General features: G+C 44.9%; 1 protein-coding gene across 1 annotated transcript in view; it reads left to right on the plus strand.

The window, feature by feature from the left end:
* Positions 1 to 929: 929 nt before the first annotated feature.
* RPL18 (ribosomal protein L18) overlaps positions 930 to 17,856 on the plus strand; it is a 30,941-nt gene continuing 14,014 nt past the window's right edge. Inside the window, exons 1-5 of the mRNA XM_033961813.1 lie at positions 930 to 1,081; positions 7,101 to 7,187; positions 7,298 to 7,405; positions 9,250 to 9,348; positions 15,763 to 15,886. Coding sequence (XP_033817704.1) covers positions 1,079 to 1,081; positions 7,101 to 7,187; positions 7,298 to 7,405; positions 9,250 to 9,348; positions 15,763 to 15,886 — 421 coding nt within the window. The 5' untranslated portion in view covers positions 930 to 1,078. The remainder of the gene's footprint in view (positions 1,082 to 7,100; positions 7,188 to 7,297; positions 7,406 to 9,249; positions 9,349 to 15,762; positions 15,887 to 17,856) is intronic.

A 17,856-nucleotide genomic window follows, 5' to 3' on the forward strand; every position in this document is an offset into this window, starting at 1 on the left:
GCGAGCCCTCCAATTCACTGGCCTCTCGGGAAGAAAATTCAGCCTCTTCGGACATGCTTTCCTCCCGCGGAGAGCTGGCTCCCAGCGGCAACGGCTGTAGGGGAGGCGTCCTGACGTCGGGGCTCAGCGTGACGTCCAGCCCGGGGGTATCCGCCGTAGCACTCCTCTCAGCTGGCGCTCCCAACGGGCGAATCCCCGAACGACTCTGCTCACTTTGGAGACGTCGAAAAATGTCGTCGACTGTGAATTTATTCTGTATTTCACTTATTGTGTATGTTTTAAAAATGAATAAAGAATAATTTTAAAAAAAACCCCAACATATGATGTGAGCCATTAAATTAAACATTTCCACAGCGAATTTTACATATTCACCGTTCACATATGGAAATGTTGTGGCATACACATCTCTGTATTGTATTGTAATCTGAAATATTTTTTTTACTGCTGTAATTGTCTTTTGCTTCTGTTTGACTTATTCTTGCTGTACACTGCCTTGAGTGAATTCCTTCAAAAAGGTTGTAAATAAATCCTAATAAATAAATAATTCAGTACTTTGGATTTAGAACAGTTAAAAATGCTTTAGAGAATAATTCCGCCTTTAACATCTATTTTTAGACATATATTGGGAAGTATAGAACTTACACCTTATTTGATGGCAGGAGGGAGCGTTGAAGTTGAAGCCAACCCTGGATGTCTGACAATCCCATCCTGCTGTGGTACTGATCTCAGCACCATGGACTACAAATCCCACATTGCTTTGGGGGATGTAAGTTTTAGAACTAGGACTTGGGAAATAAATAAATAAAGAGAAAGGAAAGCAAAAACAGAAACGAACTCTGCTCCTCCGAGAACCTTGCGTTACTTATAGGGCTCTATCTAACTCTCGAACTCTATGGTCTTCGGTCCTCCTCTCGCCCTTTCTAGCCAGGACCATAGAGCTGAGGAGGCTAGAGAGGCTGCGCCTCGCTTCCGGCGCCCGTTGACGTCCTCCTCCCCCTTTCCAATCCCGTCAGCCCGCGCGCGGCTGACCCGCTTCCTTTTTCTTTCCCGCAGGAGGAGCTGGAGGGCTGCTGCCATCATGGTAAGGAAAGGCCTGTTGTTAATCCTCCGCCATCGTCGCGCTGCCGCCCCCGGGCGCATGCACTGAGGCCTTGGGAGGCGCCTCGGGACCCCCTCCTACCCCGGCGGCGCTGTACGGAAGGTGAAACCGGGGGAGGGTCGGAGTTCCTAGGGCTGAGCGTAACCGCATCCTACCCCAACCCCCTCCCGCAATAAATACATAGAGGTTATGCACTGCTCTAATTTTAATATTAAGGCGGCAATGGCCTCTAATGGGTGAACTGGCAAATGCTGGGCTTCAGGTGTGTGTGTGTGTGGGGGGGGAGTTATTAGTGTCCTGCTTCCTGGTCATTCTTCCCCAGCAAGGAGAGGAAGGGCTAAGATTGGAGCATACCTTTCTTTTTTCAGTCACATGAGCCAACCTCTTTTTAATTTAGAAATCACGTTGAACGCCTATTGGGGGGGGGGTATTATTTATTTATTATTATAGCTCTGCAAACTATAGACCAGGCGGATCTTTGCTGTGCCCACACCAAAGCAATAAAGATATGCAGGGGTAACTCATTCAAATCAAAATTACTGTCAAGTGACTGAAGAGGTCAATAGAACAAAAATAAAGTCACTGCTAGTTCATCAATACACTTAAGAAACTTATTTTTTATTTAAAACTCTGCTCAGAGACATGAAGGCTGAAAACTTGGCCTCACCTACCAATCATTGCAGTGTTCAAAAAGGATTTTTAATTTAAAGTACCTTTTAATATGCTAGCTAAAAAGCTATGCTGAAAATATAAATGCTTCCATGAATTTTATAGTTATGAAAAAAGACTTAACTTTGAATAGTGACTGGTTCACTATTCAATAGTGACTAGTCACTATTCAAAGTTAAGTCTTTTTTCATAACTATAAAATTCATGGAAGCATTTATATTTTCAGCATAGCTTTTTAGCTAGCATATTAAAAGGTACTTTAAATTAAAAATCCTTTATGAACACTGCAATGATTGGTAGGTGAGGCCAAGTTTTCAGCCTTCATGTCTCTGAGCACACCAAAGCAATGGCATTCTGCATAGGCTGGTGTTCTAAGACGTGGAATGCTTTGGTGGGTCACTGCGGCAATGTATCGATCGGTTTCGATTCAAGAAACCGCTAAAAACCCAATTGTTTGTCACCGCATTCTTATTAGAGAATGACGCGGGGGGGGGGGGAGGCAGATTTTTTTTTCCCAGATCTCGCAGGAACTCAATTTCCCCCATCCCCACATGTTTTGTCGTTGTCCCTGCCCCCATTCCTGTAAGCTCAGCCTTAACCGCACAAGCCTTGAACACTTATGATGTTAAAGTGTTTGAGGCTTGTGCAGATGAGGGCAGAGCTTGCAGGAATGGGGCAGGGACAGGAAAAGAACTCGCGGGGATGGGAAAATGAGTTCCTGCGTGAACGGGGAAAATTTGTCCCCTATCATTATCTAATTCTTATGACTTAAAAGTTCTATGGAAAAGAAAATATAGTTCTCCCCTTTTGATTTTAGTTTGTCATAATTGTTATGTTTTAACTCATGAATTGATTAGTTCTTAAGCGGTATAGAAAAATTTTAAATAAATATTTATTTGGTTTTATAACCTGTCCTCCCAGGAGAACTTAGAACGGGTTACAAGTTTAAATACATAATAAAGCCTGGTAAAATATAACATGACAACAGTGCGAGACAGCTTGATGAGCATTGCACGACAAACATAGGATGGCAGCTAAGCATGGCAGAGATATATATAGTAAACATAGTACTATATATACAAACGTAACATGGCAAAACATAGCATGGCAAAACAGTATACAAATGTGGCTAATCTAGTATCACATGACAGTATTATTCTTAACATTGTAAAACCTAGCGCAGTGGACATAGCAGATATTGTGTAGTGCAGGGTATCGCAAACTCTGTGCCTTCTGAGATTTCTGGTGTGACATGACACACTGGCGAGGAGGAGAGTCATCCACACCGGCTGACTCCCTACAGGACGTACTTCTCGCCGTGAGAAGCGCGTCCTATAGGAAGTCAGCCGGCGCAGATGATTCCTTGCCGGTATCTCTCCTCCTCTCCCCCACACCTCACGGATTCCTCCACCGGCGGGTCATGGCCAGATGGGCCTCCATGCATGAGTGGACTTTGATGCAATGATGTCTGCGCACTTCCGGGTGCCTTCCGGCCAGGGCAAAAGATTTAGTGTGCCGCTGGCCAGAAAGTTTGCGAGACACTGGTGTAGTGTTGATAGAGCATGCAAATTTGTAGCATGGTAGACATGGTATGGCATATATTGTAAGAAAGGTACAATGATAGAGATTTGGTTCTTTGGACTTATTTCAAACACATAAATGAGCAATTTTTTGGTTCATCTATTCAGGTATTTCCTGATGCATGTCAAGCTTCCTGGTTTATAGATCTCCCACAATGCATGCTGGATCTGACCTATATAAAACCTGGTGGGTGGACTGTCGTAAGGACTTTGCGCTGTACTCTGTCTTATTGGGAGCCAGTGAATTTGTTTCGAGGAAGGTGAAGTGTGTGCCATTCTAGGTGTATTTGTAATCAACCTAGCAGCTGAATTCATTACAACTGAATGGAATTCAGGCCCTCCCAAGGCTATAATACAGTGTGGGCCCGATTCTAGTAACAGCGCCATAAGTTAGTCCTTGGTTAGTGCCCTAATGCCACCTAACTTTAATTGTTTTAATTGGTGTTAATCGGTGTGGTAATTGACTGTGTTGTTTAAAACCAATTACAAATTCATTCTAAAAGAAAATGTAGGCGCCTATACGCGCCTACAAAAAAGGATGCCGTAATCACATCTAGAGAGGCAGCTAACAGCGCTTAAGGTCAAAGTAGGCGGGGTTTATGCCAGGAATGACCTTAGGCACTGCTATGAGCCTCTGGAGATGTGATTCTTATCAAACGTAGGCCTGCAAAACCCTTGCCTACATTACTGGCGCCTATGTTAGACATAAGCCGCAGTTCTCTTAATGGTGACCGGCACTGTTACTAGAATCGTGCCCTTTGTCCTTTCTTCAAATTAGATGTTGCATAGCTTCTAGACTGTTACGCGTCTCAAGAAGAGTGGTATAGCAAGGTTAGTAAACCATAAACAATTTTGGAAGGGAGGGTGGCAAGGGAGACAATGTTTTCTTTCCTTGGAAAAACCGTCATGTCAATAGATTATACACAAACAGAGAAAAGGCATACTTTGTATTCAAATTAGAGAATGACACTGGACCAAATTGTTTCCCGTCCCTGAGGGAACTCATTTTCCCGTTCCCGCAAGTTCTTTTCCTGCCCCTGCCCATCCCTGCAAGCTCTGTCCTCATCTGCACAAGCCTCAAACACTTTAAAATCATAAGTGTTCGAGATTTGTGCAGTTAAGGCTGAGCTTACACGAATGGAACGGAATGGGGAAATTGAGTTAAGAACATAAGCAATGCCTCCGCTGTGGGGATGGGGATAGATTTGTCCCCTTGTTATTCTTTGATTCAAATATTGGGGGAGACTTTCATTGCCACTATTAGAAACAATTTATTTTTCAAAATTCCATATGGGAGGTGTGGCCTTCTTATTTTTACAGCTGAGACATTAAATATGCATTTTTATAAATTGAAAATAGCGTTAGTTGTGTGTTTGGATTATTAATCTAAAATGATTTTTTTCATGTACAGTTCTAAACTATGATTGTTCTACAGTACTATTTGGGAGATGAATAGTTTATAATCACAGTTACTTGTATGAGAGTTTCAGGTTGGTTTGAAACATGTTTTTTGGGATCATAAGATTTAGTTCTGGTTATCTTACAATTAATGTTTAGTATTCTGGTTTTATTTATACCCACAGGCCCTGATTCGTGCTCCGGATTGTAGGCAGCTGTAGGCATCCTATATTGAAGGCACCTCCAGGGAGCCTAGAGAAGCTTGCTTAAGGCTAGGCAGTAGCCTTAAGCAAATCTAGGCGGCCCTACACGTCTCCCTAGCAGAACGGGAGACGCTTACAATGTAGTCTAGCAAAATGCTGGCCTACATGGTACGTAGACGTGGCCGCTGTACCTAATCGCGGCAAGGATCTCCCTGCCATGAGTAGTATAGAGGCTACGGCCGCAAGTCTCCCCTCCCCCCAGCGATCGTGGCAGGAGGGTGCCCAACCCCTCCTGCCGACCCCCCCCCATGGCCCTCCCAACAATCGCAGCAGGAGGGTACACAACCCCTCCTGCTGACCCCCCCCCAACGGCCCTCCCGACAATCGCGGCAGGAGGGTACCCAACCCCTCCTGCCGGCCCCCCCAATGGCTCCCCCTTTGATCGCCGGCAGGAGGGTGCCCAACCCCTCCTGCCAGACCCCCCCCCCCCACTCCAGAACACCCCCCCCCCTTAGTCTTACTTTCCAAGTTGGACCGGACAGCTCCTTGCACGTCTGGCCAGCAGGCCCACCTCCATCCAAATGAGGCGGGCCCAATCCTCCCCTGCCCAACACATGGGATCCTAGGACCTGATTGGTCCAGGTGCCTAAGGCCCCTCACGCTATAGGAGGGGCCTTAGGCGCTTGGGCCAATCAGGCCCTAGGATCCTGTGTGTTGGGCAGGGGAGGGGCGGGCCTGCTGGCCGGACGTGCGAGGAGCTGTCCAATCCAACTTGGAAAGTAAGACTAAGGGGGGTTCCGGGGTGATGGGGTTTGTTGGGGGTAGGGTCCGGCAGGAGGGGTTGGGCACCCTCCATTGCGGCGATCTTAGGGTGGGCGTTGGGGAGTCTGGGGAGGGGGGTTGGGCATGTTAAACTCGATTATATAACCGGCATCTGCAACATGGACGTCGGTTACAGAATCTGGTCAACTTTGGGTGGGTGTAGGCCCGATTCTATGTAGGACGCCCGAACCGGCGTCCTATACATAATCCTGGCCAGAATAAGATATCTAGAAATTATGGTTTAGTGGGTTTGAGGATGATAGATGTCTTTTATCTCTGATCTTGTTAGATATAGGGTTTATATTCTTTATTTAAATTACTTATAACCTGTACAATCCAAATTGTTTTGGCATCTTATATATAAAATATTCATAGTAAAATATAAACAAAGCAAGCAATAAAAAACTCCAAACAAAAAAAATATTGATCAGTTCAACAGCTCCCATGGTATTGTCAAAAAGTGCATATCGGTCTGCGGAACCTTCATTTAGATACGTCGGGTGTTATATGCCTCTTGAAACAGCACTGTTTTCAGTTCTTGCTTAAACAAGCCCAAAGATGTAATGAATCTCAAAGCCAAGGGCAGTCCATTTCACAACTGAGGTCCATAGATTTTAAACATGGACATTAGATATTCTAATCAAACAACCTTTGAAAGACAGAATGTCCAAGGATTTTGCAAGTTGATAAATTCACAAAATTAAAGTAGTCAAAGGAGAAACCAGATTGTTCTGAACCTTGAAAACTAACAGAAGAATTTTGAAAATAATTCTTTGCTGAATTGGAAGCCAGTGAAGAGTTTTCAAGATTGGAGTGATATGAATATCTCGAGACTAGCCTAAAAGAACCTACGATACCCTTAAGAGTCCTCTGAACGATCCCATTAAAAGCCCATTATACCAGGGATGATTGCACTTAGTGGGGGGTGATTGGAACTATTGGGGAGGAAAGTGGGGAGAAGAAACACCGCTCTAAAAACTGCCTACAGATTTAGGGGGAGGGGGGAGCAAGATTGGTTTATACATGGTAGCATGTAGGAAGGAGAGGGGTGTTAGTTTCATGGGAAGGTGCTGAGTACGTTTTGGTGGTATTTTCCTAGCAGGATGACAGAGGCCTACTACATTATGTGAGATCATCCATTTGGATCTGATGTCCCTTTTGCAGTGGAAATGATAGGTTTGTGGGAAGGGGCTTGAAGCACAGGATATGGTGATATTAGTTGGTTCTGTGGCCTAGTCCTGAGTGTGAAAGATGAGCACGAGTCACTGCATACTGCCTTTTTGAGAGCTCCTTGACACAATTTCTGCATTTTCTCTCATTACTACACAGGGAGTAGATATCCGCCACAACAAGGACCGTAAAGTGCGACGGAAGGAACCCAAGAGTCAGGATATCTATCTCAGGCTCCTGGTTAAGGTATGTCAGAACACCCCAGACCAGGGCTTCTCCTAGTTCTTGGGCAGGGCTAGAGCTCAGACATTCACGTTTGTGAGTTTATGATCACGGTTTATGTTGTATTTCGGCAGCTCTATAGGTTCCTGGCCCGGCGCACCACCTCCAATTTCAACAAGGTGGTACTGCGACGTCTCTTCATGAGCCGTACCAATAGACCGCCTCTCTCCTTGTCCCGCCTGGTAAGTACAGGAAACAAGATTCTAATGAGATTTTTTTATCCAGGCGCGCCCTATGCTTGACGCCAAAACAGCTAAGAGACCCTGGGAATGGTTGAGGGAGACTTGTTTTTACATCAGCAGAGACAAAGGGTGAGAGTATGGCACAGAGGTTAATACTTACAACCTCAGCATCCTGAGGTTGTGGGTTCAAACTCACGCTGCTTCTTGTGACACTGGGCAAGTCACTTAATTCCCCCATTGCCCCAGGTAGATTAGATAGATTGTCAACCCACTGGGACAGACATGGAAAAATTCTTGAGTACCTGAATAAATTTGCATAAACCATTCTGAGCTCCCTTGGGAAAACGGCATAGAAAATTGAATAAACAAATAGCGTGAAAAGTTTCAGCCTCATAACCAGAATTGGTATTGTAACATCATAATGCCTCATTCCACTAGTGAGAGCCAACCTCATCAGTGATGTCACAATGGCTTGATTGTCGTAGACTTGGCTCACATAAGAGCTGCCGTACTGGGACAGACTGAAGGTCCATCAAGCCCAGTATCCTGTTTCCAACAGCGGCCAACCCAAATCCCAAGTAGTCAAACAGATTTCATGCTACTTATCCTAGGAATAAGCAGTTGATTTTCCCAACTTACCCTTTTTAGTATATGCACCACAATTGTTTAGAACGTAAAGACCATCATGCTTGAAGTCAGCATTCACCTGTTCATATCAATCATTTTAATCACCAGTCCATCTAGTCAAATCAGTTTTTTTTTTTAGAACAACGTGTACATACAAATTCACCAGTGATCACTACTGAAAAAAATAATATTCTTTAGCATATCTTGAAACAGGTCCAGATGCTTGGGTTTATTCATTCTCACCATCATGACAGATTTATATTAACTTTAGCACTCTCCAGATCAGTAGAGGTTAATCTTTACGAATGGGTATATATCCAATCATGACCAGCAGGTGGAGACTGAAAACAAAACTGTGGGACAGTATATAATATACTCCCTTCTCTATTTACATAAGTCTTCTTTCAGTCTCCAGCAGGTGTTGAGTGAGCTGTACCCATCTCCCTTGGTAGGGCTGTTGGAATTTGTTTGTTTTTTTTCTAGTCCCTGTTTTTGGCCGGACAGAGCTTGGGTGGGCCCTGTTTGGGGGTCTGTCCGACCTCAGGGGTGTCAAACCCGGCGGGTCTCGAGCAGGGTCCCTCCCCCCAATTCCTCCACCTCCCCACATTTTTTAGAGGAGCCTCAGCAATAATCCTTGCCCCCTACCTCATTCACTTAAAAAATAAAAATCCTCAATTAGGACAGCAAGGCTTGGTGACTGGGATCTGGGAAGTCCAATCCTTGCCCAATGGGAAGTTGCATACAGTCTCTTTCCCCCTTTCTCGGTTCATTAAGCTCAGATGTGCAGCAGAGAACTTTTCTGGTCCAAAACATTGTGCACCACTTCACTATAAGTGAAAAACCATGTTGTCATGTTGGTGATATTCAGCATTTGTAGTAATGATCACTGTTGAATTTTTGTGCACATTTTTATTTAAAAAAAGAATCCTTGATTAGACATAGACCTACAAACAGTTGCAAGCTGCTTCAAGAATGATGGTCCTTAGGTACATATTAAAAAGTGTGAGTGGAATAGATGCAAGGCCTTTTATGACATCAAGAAGTTCTTTACATTGCCTGATCATTGATTGAATCGAGTTTAGTTTCTTATTAAAACATATGCCTCTTATGTTGGGTAAATGGTGCTTAAATGTAAAGAATAACACTCGCTTTCAAAAGCCTCCTGCTGGGCTTTTCATTCTCATTCTTTTTTGCTTTTGGTGGCCTCCCCCTCCCAGATCCGCAAGATGAAGCTCCCAGGCCGGGACAACAAGACGGCTGTGGTGGTGGGATGTGTCACAGATGATGTAAGGATTTTCGATGTCCCCAAACTGAAGGTAATGGAGAGGAAGGACAGTCCCCTTCCTCATCTCGTAATTGAAAGGCTCCCCTCCCTTACATAAGGGGAGATATGTTAAACCTATGTTGAATCCTGTCAGTGATGTGGGTTTTACATTTTTGGGTCCCGGTATGGAAGGATTTTGTAAGAGCCCAGGCTTTGTAAGAGTTGGAGCATTAAACCACGGTGTCCAGAAAAATCAGGACCCCACCATTTTTCCATTTAATAATAAACCACACTTAATAAACTACAATGGATAAAGTCCTCTCTATTGTAAAACAAACTCGAAACAGGACTTGCTATATTGTATAAGCTCTTTATCCCAGGACAAGCAGGCATGATATTCTCACATGTGGGTGATGTCATCTATGGAGCCCCGATGCGGGAGCATTTTCAAGCAAACTTGATTGAAGATTTAAGTTTGCTCTGCTGCTCCACGCATGCGTGCCTTCCTGCTCCACTAGGGGGCGCATCCCCTCGTGGTCTCCAGTTCACTTAACTAGCAAAGAAGCCAACCTCGGGGAGGTGGGCGGGTTGTGAGAATATATGCCTGCTGTCCCTGGATAACACCTGTTACGGTAAGTAACTGTGCTTTATCCCAGGACAAGCAGGCATGATATTCTCACATGTGGGTGACCTCCAAGCTAACTGAAAAGGGATGGAGGGAAGTTGGCAATTTAAGCGAATAGATTTCGCAAAACCGATTGGCCGAACTGGCCATCGCTCCTGGACAGTGAGTCCAGACAGTAGTGGGAGGTGAAAGTATGAACCGAAGACCACGTGGCAGCCTTGCAGATTTCCTCAATAAGTGTGGACCTGAGGAACGCTACGGAGGCTGCCATCGCTCGGACCTTGTGTCCCGTTACTCGACCATGCAGTGTGAGACCAGCCTGAGCGTAGCAGAAGGAGATGCAATCGGCCAACCAGTTGGACAAGGTGTGCTTGGAGACTGGGTGACCTAACCGGTTTGGGTCGAAGGACAAAAACAATTGTGGGACTTTCCGGTGTGGCTGAGTGCGTTGGAGGTAGAAGGCCAACGCTCTCTTACAGTCAAGAGTATGGAGCGCCACCTCTCCGGGGTGAGAGTGGGGCTTGGGAAAAAACACAGGTAAGACAATGGACTGATTGAGGTGAAAATCAGACACTACTTTAGGCAAGAACTTTGGATGGGTGTGGAGTACCACCTTGTCGTGATGGAATACCGTGAAGGGTGGGTCCGCTACCAGAGCCTGTAACTCACTAACCCGCCGAGCGGAAGTGATCGCAAGCAGGAAAATTACCTTCCAAGTGAGGAATTTTGGATGGCATTTGTCTAGGGGCTCAAATGGAGGTTTCATTAGTTGAGCCAGAACCACGTTGAGGTCCCAAACCACCGGAGGGGGTTTGAGAGGAGGGTGGACATTCAGAAGACCCTTCATGAAGCGAGAGACTAAGGGATGGAGCGAGAGGGCTTTCCCTTCCAGGGGCTGATGAAAGGCCGCAATCGCACTGAGGTGTACTCGAATGGAGTTGACGTCACCCACATGTGAGAATATATGCCTGCTGTCCCTGGATAACACCTGTTACGGTAAGTAACTGTGCTATAGCTCTCAGATGCCTGCGCTGGTCTTACAAAGTTCTTTTAAAGACCAACTATTGCAGGAAAGAGGTATCTTTCATTGAGCTATGAGCTAAACTCATAAACTTATTAAAGCTTTTTAATATAGTGTCAGCATCTATGAGGCAAACTTGGTTTTTTCTTTTGCATAGAGCATTTTGGACCCCAGTTAGATTACAAAAGTTGAATAGTTCATTATCTAATAGATGCTGGCATTGTAATCTTGATATAGGGACTTTGGATCATCTTTTATTTTTTTGTCCCTATATCTTGGCCTTTTGGAATTCGATCTGGGATCAAATAAATTCTTTATTAGAAAATCCTGTAGCATTAACTTATGATACTGTGATATTTGGCATGTCTATGAGGAAAAAGAGTCGGATATCGGCAAGCAATAACAAACTTTTATTGATTATGACAGGAGTTGCCATTCAACATATTACTAACAAATGGAAAGATTGTTGTTGCGCCCTGTTGGGTGGTGTATCTTTCACTGCTAATAAACATATATTTAAAAAAAAAAAAAAAAACTTTAATTTTTGGTGGAATTCGCTATGTCATTTATATAAAATGGAACGTTCCATAGCGGTACAAAATGGAAATTATAAAAGGTTTATTAAAATATGGGAGCCATTAACATTGTTTTGTAATGAATAAACACCATTTTTCTTTTGAAGATACATCATTTAAGGAAGGGTGGGGGGAGGGTTTGTACACTTGAAGAGAGGGTAAAATGAATTAAGAAGAATAGTGCTGGGAGGGAGGGTGGGTTATGGGTTTATATATATACTAGTTTTTTAGCCCGTTACATTAACGGGTGCTAGAATTACCTCCCCCCCTGTCCAGCAGCACCCCTTACCTGATCCCCCCTGTCTAGTAATACCTCTTCTCCCTGCCAGGGCAGACTCAAAAGAGGAGCTCCGCCCCCTTCCAGCAGTCTTGCTGAAGATTTTGATGCAGGCACGTGGTGGTCTGTTGGCGGGCCGGGCTGCTGTGTTCTTGGCCGAGGAACCTTTCCTGCGGGGACAGTGGGTGCCTCATCTCTGGCCAGCGAGCTCATCATGCACATCTTCTTCTCCCAGACTGGCTGCGGGCCTCAGCCACCTGTTTGCGCCGGCGCGAGCACCTTTTCTACCCAGCGCAAGCGCCTCTTCCACCCTGCATTCTTGTGCCGCCGCGGCCGACATCCGACTCGGGCCGCCGCGGTCGACATCCATCTCGGGGGGGGGGAGGGGAGGAAGAGAGAGAGCGGAGAGGCGGCGACGGCAAAGTTACTGTAATGGTGCGCAAGGGAACGACGGCGGTGGGGACGTCCAACTTACAGGAAGGGAGGGAACACAGGCGGGGATCGTGCGAATAGCCACCGCTGCGTCTTTCAACAGGACAGACCGTAAGCCGCGCATGCGCACTTCCTATGTGTCACTACAGCTCACGGAAAACCGGCGCACACATAGGAAGTGCGCATGCGCGGCCTAGCGTTTTATTATATTAGATACAATTGTTATTGTCTTGATGGATTTATCAAGTGTTGTTTTTGAGCCTATGTATGATTTTTCTTGTACACTTGTTGAATGATTAAAAAGGAATAAAGAATAAAAAAATATATATATATATAGTGACGTGCCAAATATCAAAGGTGTTCAACTAAATATTAAACGCTACAAAGCAATTTAGGAGCAAAACACCAGCACTTAACTTGTGGTTATGATTGTACTTTGGTGCTGCTGGTGCTCCTTTCTTGTTTGTTACAGCGTACAACCCTACGGGCCCCGTTTCACCCATTTATGGGCTTCTTCAGGGGATAATTTGAACTGTAAACAAAACATTATATATAAAAATATATGCTTTTAATCTATATCTCAAACAATAACTAAGCCCACAGGTACTCACTGTATTGCCTTCACTCGTTTTTAAGGCTGAAAATGGCGCTGATGTCGAACAAACGCCACCCATGCGCTTTTAATCCTACCCTGAAATGATGTCATTTTAACCAAAGCGCATGCTTATCGGAGTCTCCCTTAACTATTTTTATTTAATGAAAACTTAAAAGAATGAACACCAATCCACTGATGCATTTAGCCCCCTTGGTTTTAATGTACCTATTGATAAGTTTAAGAAGATTTGGGGACCATTGACAGATTTTTGCAATGATTGATATAATTTTCCCATAATAAGATACTTGATAAAGGGGGGGGGTGGGTGGGTAGGTTTTATTCTCTTTATCACAAAATATAAATAAATTATCATAATATGTGTTATATTGTATGCAGCTATCAAAATAAGGGGAGGGAAAGGGATTATAATTGAATAATAGTTGATAGAATTATTAAATATTATATGATGTCTATAATTATAGTAAGGACTATATAATGATATGCTGTATTTACAGTAAGTTTTGGAAATATCAAGTGTATACTTAATGCAATTGTATGAATTTTTATGATACATTTGTTATGAAAAATGAATAAAAAAAAAAAGAAAATCCAACGGGATTCTCTTTGCTGTAATCTACGTCACTATATTAAAAAGCTTTAATAAGTTTATGAGTTTAGCTCATAGCTCAATGAAAGATACCTCTTTCCTGCAATAGTTGGTCTTTCAAAGAACTTTGTAAGACCAGCACAGCCATGTAATAATAATACATTTATATTGGAGTTGACAGGCATTACTGTAAGATGCTGTAAAAACTGGATGATTCCAGGAAGTGACCATTAAAATCTGCTTTAGAAAAATGGCGGTTACATGTTTGTGACAAAATAAGGCGTTTGCTAAGGAAGTTTCATAAGAACATAAGCAATGCCTCTGCCGGGTCAGACCTGAGGTCCATCGTGCCCGGCAGTCCGCTCACGCGGCGGCCCAACAGGTCCAGGACCTGTGCAGTAATCCTCTATCTATACCCCTCTATCCCCTTTTCCAGCAGGAAATTGTCCAATCCTTTCTTGAACCCCAGTACCATACTCTGCCCTATTACGCCCTCTGGAAGCGCATTGGCTAAGGCTCTTAACATTTGCATCTCCTCTTCCTATAGGCTAAGGCTCTTTGCACCTGCATTATGATGTCATAGAGCTTTATGGTTATAGAAACCTAGAAACATGATGGCAGATAAAGGCCAAATGGTCCATCCGCAGCATCCACTATCTCCTCCTCTCCCATAAGAACATAAGCAATGCCTCCGCTGGGTCAGACCCAAGGTCCATCATGCCCAGCAGTCCGCTCACACGGCGGCCCAACAGGTCCAGGACCTGTGCAGTAATCCTCTACCTATACCCCTCTATCCCCTTTTCCAACAGGAAATTGTCCAATCCTTATAAAGATTGGACTTAATATATTTTCAAAAGTCATATTAAGAGCTCCTTTTACAAAGCCACGCTAGGGCCTCGACGCGCAGAATAGCGCATGCTAAATCGCCACGTACGCTAGCCGCTACCGCCTCCTTTTGAGCAGGCGGTAGATTTCCGGCTAGCGTGCGCTAATCCTGGGCGTGTGATAAAACCGCTTGCCCGGCTTTGTAAAAGGAGCCCTAAATGGTTAAACAATTGCAAAGTACCGTTTACGCTCAAATATAAGCTGAGATTTTTGACCAGGCTTATTTTCGAGCACCCGCGGCAGCCAGTCAGCTAGCAACTCTGCATGGGACTGGAGCGCAGGAAGATCGCTCCGGTTCACCGCTGGACCATCAGGGATTTGAAGGATATGCGGGGGAAACGGGAGGGAGGTAAAAATTGTCACAGTTGGCCAGAAGGAATCGCTCCTGTCCTGACCCACCGCTGGACTCCCGGTGAACGCCTGCAAGGCATCAGAGGGAAGGGAGAGCGGACAGGGTGCAGAGCCGGGGAGGGAAGGAGGGGGGACTGAGTGTAGAGCCGGGGAGGGAAGGAGGGGGGACTGAGTGTAGAGCCGGGGAGGGAAGGAGGGGGGACTGAGTGTAGAGCCGGGGAGGGAAGGAGGGGGGACTGAGTGTAGAGCCGGGGAGGGAAGGAGGGGGGACTGAGTGTAGAGCCGGGGAGGGAAGTAGGGGGGACTGAGTGTAGAGCCGGGGAGGGAAGGAGGGGGGACTGAGTGTAGAGCCGGGCAGGGCGCATGGTATTTTATCTTTATGTAAGGGGTCCTGTTTTTTTCTTGGTCCCATTTGTATACAGTGGTGCCTCACACAACGAACTTAATTCGTTCCAGGAGCAAGTTTGTTATGCGAAAAGTTCGTTATGTGAAACGCGTTTTCCCATAACAATATATGTTAAAAAAAAGTGACTAACGACTGCCTGCAGTGACTGCGCAGGAGGATGCAATACATCGGCAGCGATCGTGGAAGCTCGGGCAACTTCGTTGTATTAATCATGACATGAAGTTCGTTGTGTGCAGCGTTCGCTGTGCGAGGCGTTCGTTATGCGAGGCACCACTGTATATGAAAAGAAACGAAAACCCATTGAAGGAAGGTTTAATCATTTTCCCAGGTTGGATTGCGTTAATAAGGTACCATCTCCAGAGTCCAAGTTGTGAGTGCCCAAATTTTGATTACTTTGTATCATATGTGGAGGCTTATAAAGGACGCGTAGAATTTGTGACAATGGTTAGATAGCAACCCAACTTACTTTTTGCCTTTGGGCTTGAGCAGTTTGTTATTTATCTCATGAATATGCATGAGATAAATTTGCATACCCGTTGTGGATATCCTGTAAATCTGACCAGCCGGGGGTTCCCTCCAGGAATACTGCCGTACCTTAAAGCAGGTTACATTGTTCTTTTCCTAGAACTGTGCTTGACTGACACTTTTAGGGAAGGTTGCAGGGCACTAACTCTGTCTCTTGTCTCCAATAGGTATGTGCCCTGAAGGTAACTGCAGGGGCTCGTGATCGCATTCTGAAAAATGGTGGGTTGATCATGACTTTTGACCAGCTGGCCATGGCTGCACCCAAAGGCCAGAATACAGTCCTGCTATCAGGTGAGCTTCTCTGGTCCCGCTTCCCTCCTTGGTTGCTGCTGGTTATTCCCTTTCTGCTTTGTAATCTCAGCTCTTTTGTGCCTCAAAACTGTCTTTACTTGACCCTCTTGTGGTTGGATTTTGGTTTATTGAGAGCATTAAGAACATAAGCAATGCCTCTGCTGGGTCAGACCTGAGGTCTATCGTGCCTAGCAGCTCGCTCACGCGACGGCCCAACAGGTCCAGGACCTATGCAGTAATCCTCTATACCCTTCTATCCCCTTTTCCAGCAGGAAATTGTCCAATCCTTTCTTAAACCCCAGTACCGTACTCTGCCCTATTACATCCTCTGGAAGCGCATTCCAGGTGTCCACCACACGTTGGGTAAAGAAGAACTTCCTAGCATTTGTTTTGAATCTGTCCTCTTTCAACTTTTCCAAATGCCCTTTTGTTCTTTTATTTTTTGAAAGTTTGAAGAATCTGTTCCTCTCAACTCTCTCTCTATGCCCTTCATGATCTTGTAAGTCTCTATCATATCCCCTCTAAGTCTCCTCTTCTCCAGGGAAAAGAGACCCAGTTTCTCCAATCTCTCAGCGTATGAAAGGTTTTCCATCCCTTTTATCAGACGTGTCGCTGTCCTCTGAACCCTCTCGAGTAACGCCATATCTTTCTTAAGGTACGGCGACCAATATTGGACGCAGTACTCCAGATGCGGGCGCACCATCGCCCGATACAACGGCAGGATAACTTCTTTCGTTCTGGTTGTAATACCCTTCTTGATTATACCTAGCATTCTATTCGCTCTCTTAGCGGACATATTTTTCCCCATCCCTGCATAAACTCATTTTCCTGTCCCTGCTAGTTCTTTTCCTATCCCTGTCCCATCCCTGAAAGCTCTGCCCTCATCTGCACAAGCCTCAAACACTTTAAAATCATAAGTGTTAGAGGCTTGTGCGGTTAAGGCAGATCTTGCAGGAATAGGACAGGGACAGTGACAAAATTCATGGGGACGGGATGGAGAAATTGAGTTCCTGCGAGGATGGGAACAAATTTGTCCCTGTGTCATTCTCCAATTGACATCCAGCTTTGGGGAAGTTGCCTATGTTTCACTGAATTTGTGCCGCTAGGCTGTACTGAACTGGTTTAGTGATAGTTCCAGACTTCCTTATCTCTCCAGACCAGGGATTTCCAACCCTGAGTACTTCAGGACCTACCCAACCTGTTCCAGACGGTTTAGCGTGCATGTATTTTAACAGCCGATTATCAAAATGACTCACCATGGTCTTTTCCGAGCTTTCTAGTGGTCTCCGACTCTGCCATGCAAATGTAGTACAACGAGGTCATTTTAAAAACTTTTTTATTTAAAGATGCTTTTAACGTTTAAAAACGCATTATATTTAATTTTCTATTTTTAAAATTACTTTTTATCCAATTTTCACATTCCCTTTCCACATGTTTTTTCCTGCCCCTTCTTTTTCTTTTTTAGATTATGTAAAAGATTAAATATTGTAACTATTCCCTCCCGTTTTCTTTTTTTTTCCTTATGTATCATAGAAACATAGAAAAAAGCGGCAGAAAAGAGCTATAGCCCACCAAGTCTGCCCATTCCAAGTATCCCTCCCCCCTGAGTTTACTCCCTTAACGATCCCACATGAGTATCCCATTTTCTCTTAAACTCCGTCACGCTGCTAGCCTCTATCACCTGGAGTGGGAGTCTGTTCCAATGATCCACCACTCTTTCGGTGAAGAAGTACTTCCTGGAGTCTCTATGAAACTTCCCTCCCCTGACTTTCAGTGGATGCCCTCTGGTGGTCGAGGGTCCCATGAGCCAGAAGATATCCTCTTCTGTCTCGATGCGTCCCGTGATGTACTTATACGTTTCAATCATATCTCCCCGTTCTCTTCTTTCCTCAAGTGAGTACAGCCGCAATTTCTTTAGTCTTTCTTCATACGTGAGATCCCTGAGCCCCAAGACCATCCTGGTTACCGCT

This window comes from Geotrypetes seraphini, chromosome 10 (genome assembly GCF_902459505.1).
Source record: "Geotrypetes seraphini chromosome 10, aGeoSer1.1, whole genome shotgun sequence".
Taxonomy (NCBI): Eukaryota; Metazoa; Chordata; class Amphibia; order Gymnophiona; family Dermophiidae; genus Geotrypetes; species Geotrypetes seraphini.